The sequence below is a fragment of the Chlamydotis macqueenii genome, chromosome 1, assembly GCF_036417535.1.
Source record: "Chlamydotis macqueenii isolate bChlMac1 chromosome 1, bChlMac1.mat, whole genome shotgun sequence".
NCBI lineage: Eukaryota > Metazoa > Chordata > Aves > Otidiformes > Otididae > Chlamydotis > Chlamydotis macqueenii.
The window spans coordinates 92,922,087-92,940,953 of NC_141556.1; the positions used below are offsets into that span (position 1 = coordinate 92,922,087).

The 18,867-nt window shown below is 48.5% G+C and overlaps 2 protein-coding genes across 3 annotated transcripts in view; one reads left to right on the top strand and one right to left on the bottom strand.

The window, feature by feature from the left end:
- The window catches only part of NME7 (NME/NM23 family member 7), a 96,855-nt gene extending 95,104 nt beyond the window's left edge, over nucleotides 1-1,751 (top strand). For both annotated transcript variants that reach the window (XM_086761570.1, XM_086761581.1), the window contains one exon: nucleotides 1,305-1,751. In XM_086761570.1, coding sequence (XP_086617696.1) covers nucleotides 1,305-1,337 — 33 coding nt within the window. In that variant the 3' untranslated portion in view covers nucleotides 1,338-1,751. The remainder of the gene's footprint in view (nucleotides 1-1,304) is intronic.
- On the bottom strand, nucleotides 1,383-16,678 carry ATP1B1 (ATPase Na+/K+ transporting subunit beta 1). The gene is made up of 6 exons (XM_086761595.1): nucleotides 16,383-16,678; nucleotides 13,604-13,732; nucleotides 6,376-6,531; nucleotides 5,425-5,609; nucleotides 3,497-3,577; nucleotides 1,383-2,808 (listed from the first exon to the last, which is right to left on the bottom strand). Exons 1-6 carry the CDS (start codon nucleotides 16,480-16,482, stop codon nucleotides 2,542-2,544), a joined length of 918 nt encoding a protein of 305 aa, XP_086617721.1. The 5' UTR covers nucleotides 16,483-16,678; the 3' UTR covers nucleotides 1,383-2,541.
- Between the last annotated feature and the right edge of the window lie 2,189 nt (nucleotides 16,679-18,867).

Sequence of the window (18,867 nt, forward strand, 5' to 3'; positions counted from 1 at the left end):
GGGTTTGCTTTATTTCATATGGTGTTACCACGTGTCCATTGTACGCACACCTTTTGGCACTTGCTCACTGAGGCCCCATGAGTTTTCTACGCTATTTGGCCAAACCTCTGGAGTAAGCCATTATCTTTATTACCAGTTTATGCTTGGACTTTGTGCTCATGTAGTAAATTAAAAGAAGATAAATTATTTAACTGCGAGGTGGGTCTTTTATAAATAAAGCAGTTCAGGGGTTTTGTTGGTGTGGTTTTTAAACTGTCACAGGCCCTGCACCTGAGATTCTAATTGTGAGGGCGAAGTTGATCCTACAAACCCTCAAGCCAGGCAACACCCCACTGATTCCCCCACCCCCTAAATGGTGTCAGTAGTGAACCCAATGGTGGGAGACAGAATGGCTCAGCTTTGCTGCAGCTGGTGCCCTCGGAGCTTCCTTCAGGGAGTATTTTAGCGCTTTAATCACAACATCTTTGTTAAATCCTTGCCTCACTAGAAACATACAGCAGCAAATGAAACAGTTTAAGGTGAGATATTTGCTCCCTCCTGCTCCTCAGAAATAGCGTGAAACAGCCAAATGCATACGCTAATGCCATAGCGTACCGTAACAATGCTTTTTCTTCTAGAAAGCAAAAAGTTTAGCAGTTTGCTTTTCCAGTATCGTGCATTCCTATTAGGAAAGCTTCATCTAGGGTAGTCATGCTGTCACTTTAAACAGAAAAATGCTCCCTGCTAATCTATGTGATGCAGCATAAAGCAACCTTGATTCCTGCACGAAGCCAGCTGCTGCATTTTGTCATGTTTGGGCAGCCCTGTCAGGCATCGCCTGTTCTCAGTGCTGAGCTATTGGCCCAGCAACAACACAGAACAAGTCACTGCTGTGAAAATCCATTTTCTTCTGCTTGCCACTTCAGTGTGCACCCTCCCCTCCAAAGCTGCAGCACGTGCTGCTGGTGGATGTGTCAACCCACACTAAGGATAAACCATTTTTACCTGCAATTGCTGCTAGAACGTGTGGTCTGTGCCTGCACAGTAGAGAACTTGCTGTAACGGTGAATACACTGAAGACTTTTTTGGGTTCCTGACTGGTGTGATCATGTGTGTGCGACAGCTGTCTCTAATGCAGCTGTGTTACTCAGCTCACGGAGAGAGGAAAACAAACAATTAACACCAAACCCCACTGTTGGAGAGCTGATGTGTAACACATTTGTTCAGAGAAGAGCAGCAGTTTAAGGCGATCCCAAGGCGTGTTTCAGCCACCTTTACCATTTCCAGAATGTCTCAGCTAAAGATGTATTTTCTGTTCGAAACAGGTGCAGTACTTCTTCAAGATTCTGGACAACTAACAGCCTCCATCCTCACCCAAAGCAAAAGACGTGCACACAGACCGGTGTGTTCATTCATTTATTTGTCCAATGTTTCAACCTGACTGAAATACAAGATCAACAAGAGCACTGTACTCCTGGCTATTGTTACATGTTAGGACATAGAGTTTTGCACTTTAGACAACATTTAACACCATTCTATGGGGTACTGCATTGCTTTTATAAAGTTTAAAATAAAGATTTATTTTCAAACATGTGACTTTGGTTTATTTCATACATTACACTTTCTTGCAGAAAAAATAAAATTGTACAACTGCATAAATATAAAATTCTTCCACCATGAAAATGGTTAAAACATTCAATAAAGACATTAGCACCACAGTGTGCGATGCCTCCAGCAGGAAGAAAAAAAAAAAGAGAAAAAAAAGAGAAAAAGGAAAGAAAATATACAAAGCAAAGAGTTATGCCTATCACTGAGAAGAGTGATAGTCTGACCCAGTCTCTCACACAACATACTGGAGGATGAGGGAAGAGGTGGAAAGAGACAGCATTCGCTACAAAGCACAGTACACAATCATCATCTATCCTCTTGAACGTCACTTAAGTTAGTTTCCCCTGCCACCCCTCCAAATAAAATACCCTAACACCACAGAAAAGTCAGAAGCCTTATGGAGTGCTGTTAAATATAGTCTCACAGGTGGGCCTTTCTTTGAAAAGGAACAAAATAATGAGAAGAATCATGCCAGTTCTAGTCCCATTGAGTATTTACACCTTGGACAGCAAAAGTCTTTGCTCACAATAAGTAGAAAACAGATACAATACATGGCTTGAAAAATGACCAGAGTATGCACCTATAGTACTGTACACTAAATAAAATACACAAGGCAGCAATACTTAGGGGCCAGAAACACTGCTTACTACAAGTCAGTAATGGAATCATAATTTACAGTAAAAATGGGCATGTCCCAAGGCTCAATTTTGTTTTCTTTTGTCATTTACAGTAGAATAAATATTTGTCGCTATTGCTACACTTTGTTTACATTCTAACCTAGTAAATGCAGAAAGCTAGTGTAAAGCATATAGATTACGTGTGTAGGTCCCATACGTATGACAGTTTGTTCAAGACTAGGAGGTTTTCTTTTTTGTTCTTTTTTTTTTTTTTTTAACCTTTTTAAATGGCTAGGAGGAGGAGCGGGGGAGGGGAGGAAGAGAGTTGTGCTTACAATCAGCTGCTTTTTATGTCAAATTTAATATCAAAGCGTCCCTGGAAGCGGTCTTTGTCACTGTACTGGATGTTCTGCCCGTAGGCCCTGCATTCCACACGCACCTCCACATCGTAGGTCAGGTTGGTGAACTGCACTGCCACCAGCGGCTGCAGGTACCGCGGCTGCAGGAGCTTGCCGTAGTAGGGGTAGTACTGCAGGGCAAAGCCGGAGTAGCCGCCCATCCCGTAGTACTCCACCGTGCCTATTTTGTCTACATCGTCCTCTCTCTAAAGGGGCAGGAAAAGGAAGAACAAACGATGTCAGTCACCCAAACTCTGCCTCTGGCAGCCCCTTTCCCAAGCAGCTTCTGTTTTTCACCAAGACCAGGACCTCTCTGATCCTTGTCTTGGCAGCACAAGGACGGTCCCGATGGCAGAAAGGACACTTAAGCCCTGTCTAACCAGCAGCTACACAATAAGCACCTCCCAGCACACATCAGCCAGGAAGAGGGTTTTTCTTTATTTAACAACTCAACCACTTGTTTACACATTCAGAAATCACCACAGCTTCCTGTCATACCGATGCACTATCTTTGGCAAAAAAAAAAAAAAAAAAAGGTTTGCTCTTTCTCAGCTGCTTTACAACACCAAGTAAAGCAGACCTCTTCCCTCACGCCCTTTTTTTAGCCATCCCTGCCAAGGACTCCAGTACAACACTTGGAAACAAAATGGCTGTTTTTCAGGATGCCCTTTGCCATCCAGCCTGCTTTTACTTCTCCCTGTGAAGGCAGCGCTAGCTGTCATTTGTCACCAATGAGGTTTTGAGAAACTCCTGTTCTGAAGGGGGAGATAGCCCAAGTGAGAACCACCCCAGTTGTCTGTGAAAAGGCAGAGAGGGGTCACTGCACTTGGACAAAGACTTAAGACAGTCTTCCCCTGCAGCTTCCCAACTCTGCTCTACCGCATTTCAACTTACCTTGGCAACACAGTGGACAGGGATGAGATAGGGGTGGTATTTTCCCATAAGCTCTGGAGGGAGGCTCTCATTTACCGGAGCCTAGAAGAAACCCAGAACAAAGGGATGTTACACACTGGACACCTCTCTGCAGACTGCAGCAGCAAAGCTCAGTGGTACCAAACACATGTTTGTTAACCGAAATCCCTTCTAGCTCAGTTTCAGAGGCAACAGCTCTTGGTGGTGGTTCTTGGGACGGACATGCAACATAACACAATCAGAAGCCAGGGAACTTAACCCCAGCAGAGCTGTTGCCTATTCTTACACCTGCGGATACCAAGGCAAGCAGATCAGACAGTTGTCCATTTCGTGGTGTCATTGGGGAGAGCGTTTCACGGCAGAGCAGTAGCTAGTGGGGCTTGTTTGTGCAAAGCACTGGCAGGGGCAGGAAGAGGCGCGGGCTGGAGGATTTGCCACCTGCCTGCCAGGTGAGCGCAGCTAGGACTGGAAATTCACAAGAAAGAATAAAGAGTGGCAGTCACACCCTGATGCTGTTGAATTTCCACACCACATACAGGGAAGGACAAAGGCTCCGAGTGTGTCAGGAAAAGCTGGGAGGGTTGGCTCTGATGTTGGTCTTTGATCTCTTAACAAGTGCAGTAGTTTTGCTTCACAACAAGTCTCAAATCTGCTTTACACACATCTTGCCGAACAGAAGAGCTCCAGTCTCTGCTGGAGCGTGGAATGAGGGAAACAAATACTGCCTTGGATACACACATTGCTTCTAAATGAAACGTGTAAAGTCATTCCTTGACTAGACCCTGCTGTCCAATGCAGTCTGGAGCTCTTCAGAGCTCTGGGGCAAAGAAAAGAGGAACACACCAAACCCTACTCTTCCCCAGTCATCAGACATGCACATCTTGCATCATCCCACAACCACTGCATACCATTCCTGCTAAAACACGCCCACTCTTTCCACTCTGGGCCAGATGAGCCAAAATCCAACTCATTTCTTTTAGCACAGGGCAGGCTCCCTTTGAAGAAAAATGTTCCTCAAAACACGTTAGCTAGACAGCACCATTCCCTGTCCTCAGCTACACTAATGGAAGGCGGTGAGGGTGGCTTAGCACACCGTTTGTGCTGTTTTCCATCCAGAAGATGGAGCGGCAGGTTTTGCACATCACCTTATTCAATAATGTGCTCTGCCACTGAACTCTTAGCTAATTTTTTTAGCATTTAAATGTGTTGGGGAAAAAAACTAGAAATCTTTCTCATCCAGATCAACACCATTCAGCATTACTGCAAACATACCTCCAGTTGCAGCAAAGAGCAAGTGGGTGACAGACATCCTACAGCATCTGGGAAACTGCATTAAATAACCTAAAGATCTGCTCACCTTTCTTGCAGTAAGAGCTGTGCCTGGCTCTCAGATGTAGCTTACGCTTTACAGACTACGTATCAGCCTGATAGTGAATATTAGCATGACTTCATTTAATTAAGTGGTTTTAGCAAGGCAGGCAACTCTACACCGCCCGAGGAAAGAATGGAGTAGGCTGGGGCACAACACAATGTACTGATCTTACCACAGATAAGCGTCGGTCTAATACGGTCCCATGGATGCACACAGGAACTTAAAATGTGTTTTATCATTTGCAGAAAATACTGTGTTGGAGCAATTCAGTTAGCAGGCTCAGAAGTTACCTGATAAATAACCAGGAGTTTGCACAATGAGGTTTATTGCTACTTGTTACCAACCTGCAGTGTGCAGTCTTCATTGCTTTTCAATGAAAAGCATTTTTAAAGCCAGTTACTCAATCATCTCACAATTTCTCCTCTGCAGAAGGGGTTTAATACTGCTCTCTCTCCAGAGACAGAAAAGCAGGCACAGCAAATCTGCACTCAGCTCCTCCTCCTTATCAGTAGCTTCTAGAAAGGGAAGAGGTACTTGCCTTAGGTTTGAAGCCGATAATTCTGTTGAGCTTGACGAGGATGCATGGTTTGCCATCCCTGTACCCAAAGGTGGGATCATTTATTCCAGAACAGTTTTCCAGCCATTCGCGTTTGAATTTGCAGACCTTCTTCTGGCCTTGGGCATCATTATATGGTCCTCTGTCTTTGTAATCGCTAGGTATGTCTGTCATGGTGGGGGAACGAAAAGACAACCGTATGCAACGTGACCTTCTGCTTGTCAGGAACAGCAACGCTTATGCTTCAATCTGTACTTAGGGTTTCCCCCCTGTCCAAACAGCCTTCTCAAGGCTGATATCACAGACCTGCACTCAGCCACCTGCGGGCTGGTGCCAGACCAGCAAGTTCGCAGAGGTTTTGGCTTTTTTTAGCTGAGGATTCTTCTAGGCTACAAGAGAACACATTTGTAATCCACTGGCTCAGAGGTTTTTTGGGGCAGCTTTTACAAGTGGGTTCCCCTCAGATTTTACATGCACATATTACAAGGTGATGGTCTCTTTCCACATTATTACATATAATCCATTAAAGGTTAGTATCTCCCAGATGTTTTGCTGCATTGCAACAAGAGGACCGATGCTGGCTTTAGCAAAGTCATCAGTAAAACTCCCGTGGCTTTCCGAGAGGATAGGTCAGCGCCACATGCTTTTCAGTCAGCTGCAGCTTTCACCAAGTGAAACCTGGGAGTTCCCAACCATATAACCCCTACAGTAAGCTCTGAGGTACATCCCTGTCTGAGCCTGGTCTGTCCAAACTAGTCATTTAATGAGCCATGTGACTGAAGCCAGAGCCTGCCAGTTTGCCAGCGTGCCGTTGGTTACAATAAAAGGAACAGCCAAAGACAGAGACTACCGCTGCTGACCCTCAGCTTCTGATGGACCTGTCACAGAGGCATAGGTCAGAGCCCTCAGCTGCAGGAAACAATCAAGACTTACCTCCACAGTCCTGAAATATTATGTTTTCAGTTTGCTGTTCAGCGCTGTAGTCCGTTAAGAACTTCTCAAGGTTCTTTACATACGGCTCAAAACTTTTGGGATCGGAGGCAGTAAAGGAAATTTCTGTCTTTTGTACCTGGGGGATTTGAGTCAGTCCTAAGAAAAGCAAAACCGGGAAGAAAACATTAAGTACACCTCAGAGCTGCACAGCCTCCAGGCAATGTAGTGCACACCAAGAACGTAACTCTAATTAATCTCTATCTTTCAGACTTCAGGACTTGCACAAAACAGCTTAAGCTCACTAGAGGGGAGGCTCTGACAGGCTCTTATCTCCTCTTTCCCACAACAGTCTGGAATATTCATCATGATGTTTGCATCGCTAAGCAGATAAAAATCACAGAATCCAGAAGGGAGGCTGTAAGTCAAGGTTCTCCTCAAGAAAAACAGTCAACCACAGTTCCCTGCCCACTTCTGCTGCCTCCCCAAGGACAGAAGGGAAGCTGTCTGTGTGTGAGACCAACCACACACAATAAGCCTACTCTGATGTACATCTCCTTCATAGGTTGACTTGAAAGTCAGCAAAACACACTATGTGTTTAGGATAAAAATCAGAGCTGCCCACTCATGAATCCTCACAATAAAATATGAAAAGTTTCCCCAAGTCAGGTACAGTCTCTGCTGGTTGTAAATCCACAGTGCCTTTGTGTAGTCTCCCTCGTAGGATGCAGGGCAGGAGACATTTCTCACTCAGTATAACATTCGTCAGCCTGATCGTCTTCTCTGATCTTTTCACTCTGTAAGCAGGCATTGCTGATTGCAGAACTAGCCTTCTGAGCTCTCTAATCGGAAGCTCATCACCAAGTAGGTGAGCAGGAAATAACACCACACTGGAGAGACATTTAAAAGACTGTCCTAGATTCCAGGCTGTGTAACCAGCTCCACTTTTGACTTCAGGAGGATGAACAGAAAAAGAATGCACAGAGAAGACAAGGGACTAGGTACAAGTAATGCCTACAGATGATGAAAAGTTACAATCCCTTTTCTTTTTCATTATGGGACCTGGAAATAGTTGCTCCTGTGTGATGTTTAGGTCACATTTTAATTGAATGCACTGATGCATGGCTAACACTTCAAACTTAAGTAACAGGAACTGGAGTTCATGCTGCTTTTGTGGTAGTCATTGTAGTGACTGAGGGCGTGACTTCTGCTCAGTTTGTCATCTTCATTTTAGTGAGAACAAGAAAAAGGAGCAGGGGAGCAGACTTTGCTTTGACAGCTTTCAAAACAGGCCTGTTGCCAACAAGTTCCCCTGGTGCAAAACTCAGGCAGCTTAGCTGGCTGGCCCCAACCCACAGGAGCTTGTGACTTCAGCAATTTTTCCAAAGCCACTTGAGTGCTTCTGCTTAGTCCCTCCTCAAGCCAGCTCACCACTCCCCCCTCCCCACTACCCACTGAGTTGGAATTTGTAACCTGGACAAAGATTAGCTTTGTTCCCCTAAACGCAGCTCCCAGTAGCCAAAGATAGCGAGACACTCATGAGTAGCTCAGGGTTTCAAGTTTTATTCCAGGAAGCAGCTCTAACCACTCAAAACTCCCTCTGGTACAAACTGACCAGGCTGAATATTAAAAGTTTAGAAGCAGCTTACTACTCCCCTTGGTGGCTTTCAACCCCTTTTCAAGCAATTGCTTGCATCCTTGCTTCACAGACATTTATAAACAAATATATATAAAATAAGCCAAGTTCAATTTTAGTAGGGGACTTAAATCCTATCCTGCTGAACCCTCCTCATATTACCACTCAGCTGGGAAGCAATAGGCTCAGAGTCACTTGAAGTGGCCATCTGGAACTGCAGCGAAGGCAGGCCTTGGTTCCTCTCCTGGGCCTGCCTTTTCCAGAGTTCAAGTTACAGGTGTGTCATGCAAGTGTATAAATATAAAATTCAAGAAAGCTTGGCCAGGCTTGTTAACCTTCGGTCAGGCAGTTAAGCTATATAGTTCTGGTCAGGACCTCTAAAACCAAGGAGCTCTCCACCTCTGTTTTTTGTCTCGTTCAAGGTTATGCATAAACGCACCCATGCAGGCATGGCCAAGGTGAAGGAAAGGTCAGCAGTATACAGCCTGTGGTGTATAAAAGCCACCTAGCAGATTAATTCTCTTCTCCGGTTAAGAGAGCCTGGCTCCCAACACGTACAGTCCAAAGCCAACCCTCTGCGCAGGAGACAAGTGACTTGACTGGCAGAACAGACTCCCACCCAAAGCATCCTTGTCTTGCAAATCTTTGCAGAGCGGCACCAAAGCCCAAGCAGCACCTCCATACAGCTATTCCAGTGGCCAGCACAAGAGAACTGTTCCTGCCAGGCAGGCTCAGCCTGGGGCCATAGCTGGGCTGCTTTCAGCCAAACTTTGGGCATTTACAGATAGCGGGACGAACCAGACTGGGCTGGGCTTTGGTACAGCAGGTGCTTTAAGACAAGAGTGAAGCAGAGATCAGTCTTCCCACTTATGAAGCAAGGAAGCAAATCCTTGTGAAGATGAAAGGCTTGTTATGAAAATAGCTTTATCTTTAATCAATATGTACTACTGGCTTCCACCGCAACCTCCATTCTCACATGCCTGCAACTGACTGGCCCTCTAAGCACAGATCTATCATTTCCTTCTTTGTTTTCCATCTGTACATCCCATAGCCAGAATAAAAGCTTCAATACTGTTATCAGAGCAGAATTAACACAATTCTTTTTAAGCAATCTTGTTTTTAAAAAAAATATCTTGGATTTGGTATGATAAAAGGTACCCTCTGCAGAACACTTCCCTTCCCTCATGCCCATTAAGGGAATTGAAACAAGTAGGGACAATAAGAAAAGAATTATAACGCTGAGCCATTTCAGTGCTACCTACCATGGGTTACTAGACACCTAGGGAAGTATGAGGCTCAAAATACAGGGATAAATAAGCCTCTTAGGGACTTCATGCACATGAGGAAGCCATTCATGAGCAAGTCCTATGGGAGGAAAAGAAACCCTCAAGTGCTTCCGTAGCCAGCAGTCTAAACAATCCTCCCATCTTCAGACTATGATCTGTTTGGCAGAGTTCTGCATCTCATGCTACTAACACAGCAGGCACCATGGTGTCATCATCATTATGCTGTTCTTCGCAAATGGAAGAATCAAGTAACTTCTGGCTAAGAAAAATACTGACAAACTACTTTAGACAATTTCCACAATTGGCCTTTATAGTGCATTGCTACAAAATGTGATTACTGTCTTCATTTGACTGACACTGTCCACATAAATCATGAGCAATGCCTTGACTTGGTAACAGACACCATCTTCTGTTGGCTTTACATCTGTGGATGTACCAAGATACCTAAAACAAAAAAGCTTGAGAAGTCTTTTTCCCAGCTACAGTTCCACTTCCAAAACACCACTGCAGAATAAAATCACATTTATTCAACTTCATCTAAAACCAGATTTTCCACATAGACTTTACCATTCTAAGCTGCAGGAGTAAGACTGCAGGAAAAAGTGTCCTGAGGGTGAAGAGGAAGAAACTAGAAGTGGGAAGTCAGGTTTGTTATTAGGAATGGTTGTGTAAGTCCGTAGTAACCACTGTTGCTTCACCATGCAATGCTTTTTTTCCAAGTACTACGTAATCTTTGTTCAGAATGAGCCTGAATGCTCCCGGGATGACACAGATGACAAACTGAGTAATCACTACGCCATTTCTATTTACCACTCCCCTAGCTCACTAAATGAGGATAAACTTCAAAAGCCTCCATACCAAGCGATGTCTTACCAAGCTTCTGGTCACCCTCTACCTCATCCCCAAAGTGCAAAAAGCAGATGCAAGTTTTCTACAAAATGCAGCAAAACCTGCTCAGCAGATAACATCCCTGGAGCTTGAGACTCAGATTTTCCCAAACATAGGTGCTGAGACAAGAGACTGAAGCAGAAAGTGCAGCTTCCCAGGAGGCAGCATACGCTCCCTGGGGCTTTCCTGCCAACTCCCTACTGCTACCCCAGCTAAATGAGCCAAGTGGGGAACGCACACCGAGCAGCCTTTTCCATCACAGCCTCGCTGCCCAGGCACATCACAGCCAGGCAGTGCTTGAAGCAGGGACACCCAAAATCCCCTGCCTTGAGCAGGGATTCTTCCTTCCAGCTGCCACTTAAAAGCCTTAGGCAGCAGTGAGCTCTCTCAGCCCTACGCCAGCCCCAGTGACAGGATGCTGTGTTCCACAGGATGCACACCACAAGATGGCAGGATACGCAGCCCAATTTATCCTGGGGTGGGGAAGGGGAGGAGGGGAATGGAGTATTATTTTTTCAAACGCTCGGTACACACCGCTTTAGAGGCAATACCCTCATCCTTCCCTATCAGCAGGGCAAGTGCTCTGTGCTGAAAGCAGAGTCCAAGCCTGCAGCACACATGGAACTGGGAGCTGCGGCTGTCCCAACATCAAGGTTGGATAAGAAAGTGAACTTCACTGTCCCTTCCCCACCCCAAAACAAGAGGAGGAAAAAAGTATCACAGAAAGGTACAAACTCAGCTTGCCCTGAAGCCCTGTATAACATTCCTGTTGCGTTCAATGCAGAAACCAATTAGCATTGTAATGGCACTTGGCTACAAAAATAGCCCTTTATGGCTTTCAATGTTACACCCCTGTCAATAACTCAATAAACCATCCTGCAGGTTCTGCTGCTGTTATGAAATTTGGTTTATTTCAGAACAGGAATGATACTATAGCAGCTGCTACAGTATTTTCTCCTGTAGATTCTGAAGTGTAATTTCCCTTTTCCCAGCCATTTTTGGCTGACACAGCAGTGACTTGCCTAAGAAGGGCAAGTTACAGAGCACTGTAATAAGAATAAAACCACGTTTTGGTTTTGCTTTTCCACTAGCAAAATCCAGGACTATCAAGCTGCCAGTATACTTACTTGGCTTGCAAATCTTCCCACAAGAACCAGGAATTAGAACTGCGTAACAGCCTGGTTTATGTAGTTCATCACCTGCAGGGGTCCCACATCACAGACAATTCGAGTTCGATGCTCACCAAGTGCAGGAGCGAACATGCCCACACGTTGTGTTTGTGTCCAGAAGAGCAGTTGTGCTTGCAGCACAGGGGAGAGCCCTGCGCAGCACAGGCAATACAGGGACTGTTGACCTCCCCGACACAGCAGTGCAGCAACTCACTGCAGTGTCAATCTCTGAATGTGAACAGGCTATTTCTGACTCACTGTGGTCTAATGGCTGCCATGCTACAGGATGAGGAACAGACTCAATGTTAAAAGATCACCTCCACCATGCCTTATCCCTAGCTTGTCCACATCTGTAGAAAGAGTCACTGTGTGATGCCCTGCAAAGGACCTTGTGTTATTAACTAGCAAATATCTCCTTGAAGTCGTACACGTGTGCCGTTACAGCTTGGTTCAAAACCCTTGTTTATTGGGCTGCCTACTGTCATATATTCAGAGAGCTGGATTTTGTTCCCCTTGATTTCAGTACATGCCCATTACAAAGATCCCTGATGACCTTTGCATTCTTCCTCCATTTTGATTTCTGTAGTACACACTATGAGAGCATCTCGAAATTCAGTTCCCTTTTTTGGTTAAAAAAAAGGATAAGCCACAAAAACTGGTGCAGTACGCTATTAAGAGATGAATAAAAATCCTCTGCAGGCTGAAATCTGACACAGAAATTTTACCACAGAGTTGCTTTGAAATTAGAATTGCAAACTGCTATTACACAGAAAGCGAACAGTTTACCTAGAATGAGTAACTATGCGACATCAGGCCTATCTGGATGTGACCCAAGATCCATGGGCTTTTCTGCTAATTATTTCACGTCTGGTGAAATAATTTCCCTGGGCTTCAGCTGGGGAAAAACACATTATTGAAACAACAACTACTCCACTATTAGCCATGTTGGCTTGTCAGATGCAGCTAACGGCTCTGGGCAGGATCAGTGACAGTTTAGTCTTTCCTACAAATGTCAGAGCCCATTGCAGAGATGGAAACAGCCACTTTCAGTCCTGAAGACAGCATTTACCGCAGCTATGCTGCGACATTAGGAAGTGCCACACGCTAGCACAGCATTTCCAGTCTCTGTTCCGTCTTTAAAAAGCGCTAGTGGAAAAGCGGTTATCTGAAAAAGATGATTCTTTGCTGAGATATAACACCATTTGATGATGACAGTGTCCCCTGTGTTGTCAGAGCAGGGAATAACCACAGCATAACACTGCAGAGAGCGGGGCTGTGAGACACCATGTGACACCAAAGCCAACTTCTGTAGCTACAAGCCATCGGCCTCACAATTGTCACTTAAATACCACTGTTATTAAAAGCTTCTGAACTGTTTTACAGAGCAACTGCAGACAGATCGTTACCATCCCCAGTGCCAAGCAGCCTCAAGGTCATTTGTAATGTGGGAAAGCAGCAGTTGCGCAGCTCCCCCACCACGCTCTGTGCAGCCGCTGGCTGCAGCCGGAATCAGATAGCGCAGCAGAGCCTGGGCAGGCAGCGCAGGGAACCTGCGGCAAGGGCTCATTACTCCATTTGCTCCTACCCAAGGCAGGCTGGCTGCAGACACCACTCAAGGGATCATTTTAATTCTGAGCAGATACTTATTTTGTCCAGTAAAGAAAGGTTGTGCATCAGCAACTACAAGACCCACCTTTAACCTCCCACAGCATATTCAGTTGAAATACCCATTAGTAAATGATCCCATCTCCTCTAGATCAGACAGTGTGGTTCAGTGTTGGCTAATATACTCAGTAAGCACACCCAGGATCAGTACGATCCCTTCTCCCTGTGCACCCCCATTGCACAGATAAAGCTGACATTTTGCCTTTGTCCCTTCACTTACCCAGAGGAACACAGTGGCTATGAAGAAAGACAAACTGAACCCAGGTTCTTCATACAGCTCATTCCCAAGTGAAGCCTTTTAGCCTCACTCCATTGCTTCAAGTTTAAGGGAAGGGAAGAGCAGTGATTCAGGTTCAAGCTCCTCTCAGACAGGAGGCATATTTCATGCGATGCAACCTTCAATTCTAGCAGGATTGCCTTCGAGCCCCAGTACTGTTAACACAGAAGGCTAAGAACATACCCACCCCCTACTAATATGTGTTGCAGCAAAGACGTGCTTATTTCATCCTCCTTCTTGAGGTGAGTAACCAACCCGCCTCCCCAGAACAGCTTGCACCAAGTCAAAGACAGGCCTCCTATTTAGTTACCTGGAGGTGCCACTCGATCCTGGTATTTGGGCTCAAATTCACTGACAGTGAGCAACATCACTTGGATGGTCCCAATGAATATACCTGCCAGGCAACCGTAGAAGATGACATAGAAGAGGAGGATCTTAACTGCAAGAGAAAACAAACAAAAAGGAATCAGACCAAGCTCTCAAGGCAGTCACGTTTTGGGACAAAGTTTCCAACCTTTGCCACTTGCAAGAAAGAGCCCAGCACACTGAATTCAGATGGCAAGCCCCGTTGCAGAGGCATATGTTGAACAGTGATATTACGCAGGCAGAAAATAGGTCACTCCAGGTGTCTGGGGGGGCTGGAAGCACGAGCCCCTGAGAACCTAGAAATCCATGAATCAGGATTCAGGACTGTAAACCAGGAAGATTAAACCATGTTCTTCCACATTTTAAAGGATCTCGGCTGACCCAATGCTACCATCACACACTATCGCAGGTGATGAGCCTTCAGTGAAGCAACTGCCCCATGGCAAGAAGCCAGACTATAAGTGTGCTCCGAGTGACACCCATTCCACAAAGCTCCAAAGCTCTTCCCAGGAGAGTCTACAGTAAGTGTTACATTCAGGTTTACAAGCAATCGTAAAGCCTGCTCTCCTCTAGTAATTCAGGCTATCACCTCCACTAAAGACAACGAGAGCAGAATTCAGGCCCAAATTAGCTCCAATACTCACTCTCAAAAGTAGGAAAGTGCTCAGGCAAGTCTCAGTACCACAGGTTTACCAGCCTTGTCTGTCTACAAAGGTGCTCCAGCACTGCTCATACCAATTAAAAAGGAAATTACCTAATAACAGAAGACTGAATTTAGTTTTAGTCTAAAGGGAGATGCCTAGAATAATTTGGGGGAGGGAGTGGGGGATGGAGATGAGCCTAAAGACACAGCATGGCTCAAACTCCAGATATCAGTTACCAGTTTACAAGGATTATCTCGACTGATTAACTGCACAGTAACACGCTGTACTAGGCATCACCAGGCCGCCTACAAGAAAGGATAAGCCAGCCCATGCCAAGCAACTATATGCTAATCAGGCTGCAGGAACAAGCAGACGAGCACAGGGGCCAGCGACTCCTTGAAAGAGAGCCTGCTCCATCTCAGACTGTCCTCATCTCACCGCAAGGGAAAAAGAGAGGGTTTGTTTGAAGGACTTGAAGCGACCAGCTACAAGGGAAGGGGAGGAAGCAGTAGGTGGGAGTACTCCTCCTCTATGCCCAATCCCATCATAAGAAAACCTCCATCGGTGGAGAAGCCTCCTGATGAAAGCAGGCGGTTCTGGTTGTTTTCTTTTCAAGTGTATGACAGACAGGCAAGCAGGAAGGACAGCCAGTGACACAGAGGCTGGGGACACTGTCAGAAAGGCACTCCATCCTCTAATCTTCCTCGCGTGCGCTGGAAGCAGAAGGCAGGGGAGGCAGCCAGGGCTGGTGGGCAGAGCTGGGTGCCGTAGCGTGGTGCTCCAGGAGTTAAAAGCACTCTTTGGTATCCAGGCAGCGTAAAGCAAATGGCTGTGACGTCAGGGACGTGTGGAAATTTTTTCCAGAGCACGGTCATAGGAGGTGCTGTTGTAACAAACCAAACACTAATGCTGTTGTCTGCAGCGTAACGCCTTCGAGTTTTGTAACATCAAAAGGCAAACGCTGGGAGGTAGCTTATTTAATCAGGTTCCCAGCCAGGATGCTCTTAACGCCAAAGGCACCTTAAAGGTCAAAAACCACTCCTCGCTCTGAGAAAATACACAGCGGGTAGAGTGACCAAGCAACGGGGTTGGACAAGAAAGCTTCCCGCAACAGGTAGGTTTTAGGACAGAAGAACTGGATCATCAGCCTGCAGATCGACTCCACGAATGGAAGTGAGTCCTACGCGGGTTGGGTACAGGCACTCTGGGAGAAGGACCCTGCTTCAGCCTCCTCCGCACTCAAAGCGCTGCGCAGTCGCCTGGTGCCTGAGGAGCAGAAAGCACCTATCCACGCGCACCCACAGCCCAATTCTGCTCACGTAAGGATACGGCAGAAGCCGGCTCTCGTCCACCCGCCTGCCAGGGCTGCGGCTGGCGGCTCGGGATGCGGCTGAGCCCCTACAAAAGGGGGCGAATCCAGCCCCGCAAGGGCAGCACAGCAGTTGCGGTTGGCGGCAAGTGGGAGACTTGTCTATTTGCCTAAAAAAAACGTTAAACAGCCTCTCTCAGGCTGGAGCGCTGTTTGTACAGCACCTAATAACTGCATCGTGAGGGTTTAGTCACAGATGCCCACAGAGCCATTTCCTTCTCGCAGAGGCACTGAAAGCCAATTGTTCTCTCTCGGCGAGGTAAAATTAGCTCAGTTGCCTTTATCCAGGAAAAAAAAAGGGAGGGGGTGGAATAGAAAAGCCGCCCCAAAGTGGCGGGCAGGTGAGGGCGGGCTCCCCCGACGGCGATGCTCCCGGGCCGGGCCGCCCGGCGGGGAAGGAGCCCCAAGGACGAGGCGCCCTCGCCAAGGTCGGCCCGCCCCGGGCTCCATCCCGGGGCCGGGGGCGGCCCCCGCCTCACCCCCGGCCCCACCTGCAGTCACACCTACGCGGGCAGCGCCCACCGGACACCGGGGAGGGGGGGAGGCGCCCCCCTCAGCGCAGCGCCCCCCCGCCCCCGCCGCCCCGGGGGCCGCAGCCCCGCCGCAGCCGTTGGAGGCGGGGCGGGGCGCCGCGGGCCGTGCTGCAGTGCCCGCCGCATCGCCGCCGCCCTCCGACCCGGCCCCGCCGCCACCCCCGGCCCGGCACTCACACCAACTGCCCCCGGTGCGGCCCAGCAGCTCCTTCTTCTCCGAGTTCCAGATGAATTTCTTCCAGTTGCCATCGCCGTCCTTGGCCTTCCCGCGGGCCATGGCGGGCGAGCGAGTGAGCAGGCGGGCGAGCAGGCGGGGAGAAGCCTAGCCCTCGGCGGGCGGCGCGGGCAGGCCCCGGCCGGGCTCCGCGCCCCCGGGAAGGTGTGGGTGCGCCCGCCCCGGTGGGGTGAGACGGGAAAAAGCAGCCGGGGGCGGCGAGGAGGGGGTGAAGCGGAGCGGAACCCACGGGGCACAGAGCAGCCGGGCTCGCCGCCTGCCGCGCCCCTTCATATACACGCCGGCTCCGCCCCGCCGCTGCCTCCGCCAATGGGCGCCGGCAGAGGGCTCCGGGGGAGGAGCCTGCCGCGGGGAGGGGGCGGGGCCCAGTGGGGGCGGAGGCTGCCTCCCCTCCTCCTCCTCCTCTTCTTCCTCCTCCTCATGCTGCTGCTGCTGCCCCCGCAGGCCCAAAACCACGTTTCCAGGGCCGGTTTAGATTCACTCTGAATTTCCCATTTGGTTGCGAGCCCGTACTCCACCCGTTTTCCGGCCCCTGAGCTCCTCAGCCAGCCCCGCCACCCTCAAGGTCACGCCAAGCGCAGCCAGCAGTGGGGCAGAGCTCTCGGAGCCGCGCTGGCTTCTGGGCCAGAAAAAGGACAGATATATGCACACGCGCACACGCACATACGTATATATACGTGCAGGGAGTATAGAGAGGTCGTGTGCCTAGAAGGCTGCGTGTGCGTTTCACCGCGAGCGTCCGGTTTGCCATGTGCTCGGTCGTCCATCTGGCATCATCAGAGGCAGCCAGGTGTGCCACGTGCGTTTTCACCCCAGCCTCCGAGAATCGGCTCTCAGTGGCCTTTAGGTGACCGAAAAGGCCTGACCAGCTAGAGGGAAGAGGACAAGCGGCGCACCTCTCTTTCCTCCTTGGTGTCTGGCCGGAGCTGGTCTGTCACAGAGCCTCGCTGATGGCGGGCGATAACAAAAGCAAACACAGACAGCAGCATCTGATACCCAAGCGAACATCGTCTCCGCTGCAGGGAGGGCAGGATCAGTTACAAGTGAAGGCGGCTGTGATTACCATCAAGCCAATAAGCTGCCGAAGGAAAAAAAACACCCGTGTTTAACTCCCAGACCTCAGCGCGGTTGCTGCTGCAGCCAACGAGGCAGTTTCTCTCGGCTGCTGGGCTGGGTCTGCGTTGGCCCAACTTTCCTTCTAATGCCTTGGGTGCCACTTATGGCCGAGGGATGCTCCCCTACAAAGAGCACCAGTTTGGGAATTACGTGTGGGTGCATGGTGGCATCACCCAAGCACCAAGTCCACTCATCAGACAGCTCGTCCTTGGATGCTGTGTCTGGCATTGCGGGCCAGGACTCGTCTCACCCGGTCTGCAGAGGCAAACACCGCACAGGTTAGTTCAGGCGACAGGTAACAACGGCAGCTGGTGCATCTCCTTGCCTTCTGCCCGAGCAATGGGGCCATCCAAAATAAAACAGCCATGTGATATTCAGGCTGGCTCGTGGTGATACTCAAATGTGGGAAGATTTGAATGGGAGTTCGCTCTCCCACAGCATTATTTCCTAAGACCACGGAGAATGAGTTTGGAGAAAGCGGCTAGAGAACATCTGAATAATCGTATCACGATTACACGGTCGATGGCCACCCAGAAACACCATCTTCCTCCGAGCGCATTCTCACTGTTGCTACAAGCTCCAGTGGTGCTGGTGGAAGCTGAGCTGCAGGAGCTCCTGGCTTCATCTGTGTTTGTTTAAGGATCACCAGGAAACTCTTTCCTCTTCCTGCAAGCGTCTGTATTTCTGTATACACAGAGAAGTCTTGTTGGGCTGGCAGTGGCAGTGATACCAAATCCCCACGACTGGGGAGAAGCTGGGGCGTGCAGCACCTGGAAGAGGCAAAAGGCCCATCACAAGGGTTGCACACCGGTCCTGCGAATTCTTTTACACACCCGAAGCCTCAGTCCCGTGCACGCTCAGGCCACACGCTTTATTTGACGTCGGTGAATTATCCTCTCAGAATTGGCGGCGCTAATAGGCAACAGGGTGCCAAATTTTATTCAAATTTACTGTTTGTTTGGCTGCTCAGATATCAATCAGGCCGTCTCTAAGGCTACCACTATATGATCTGATTTTTCAAGGCGATAAGGGCCTGAGGCAACGTTTGAAACTGCCAAGAACAAAATGTGCAAAGCGATCTCCGTCCAGGAGATTAGCTGCAGGAGGAAGGATGGGGCTGGAAGGCTGTACACCGGCACCAGGGAAGGAACAACCTGCAAGATGGAAGTTGTTCAGCGTGTATCTCGCTGCCCTGAGGAGTTAGCCTGTGAAGAGCACTCTGATTTTCTCTGGTGGGTTTGGGCATAACCACCAGTGAGAGCCCTGCTTCCTTTGGGTCTCCTGCCTTGTAGGACTGGGGGAAAGCACCTA

Coding starts and splice junctions, on each gene's coding strand:
- ATP1B1 (XM_086761595.1), bottom strand. CDS start 16,482: ATGGCCCGCGGGAAGGCCAAGGACGGCGATGGCAACTGGAAGAAATTC. Junction 5,610..6,375: donor AATATTTCAGGACTGTGGAG/GTAAGTCTTGAT, acceptor CCACCATGACAG/ACATACCTAGCGATTACAAA. Junction 3,578..5,424: donor TTATCGGCTTCAAACCTAAG/GCAAGTACCTCT, acceptor GGTTTCTTCTAG/GCTCCGGTAAATGAGAGCCT.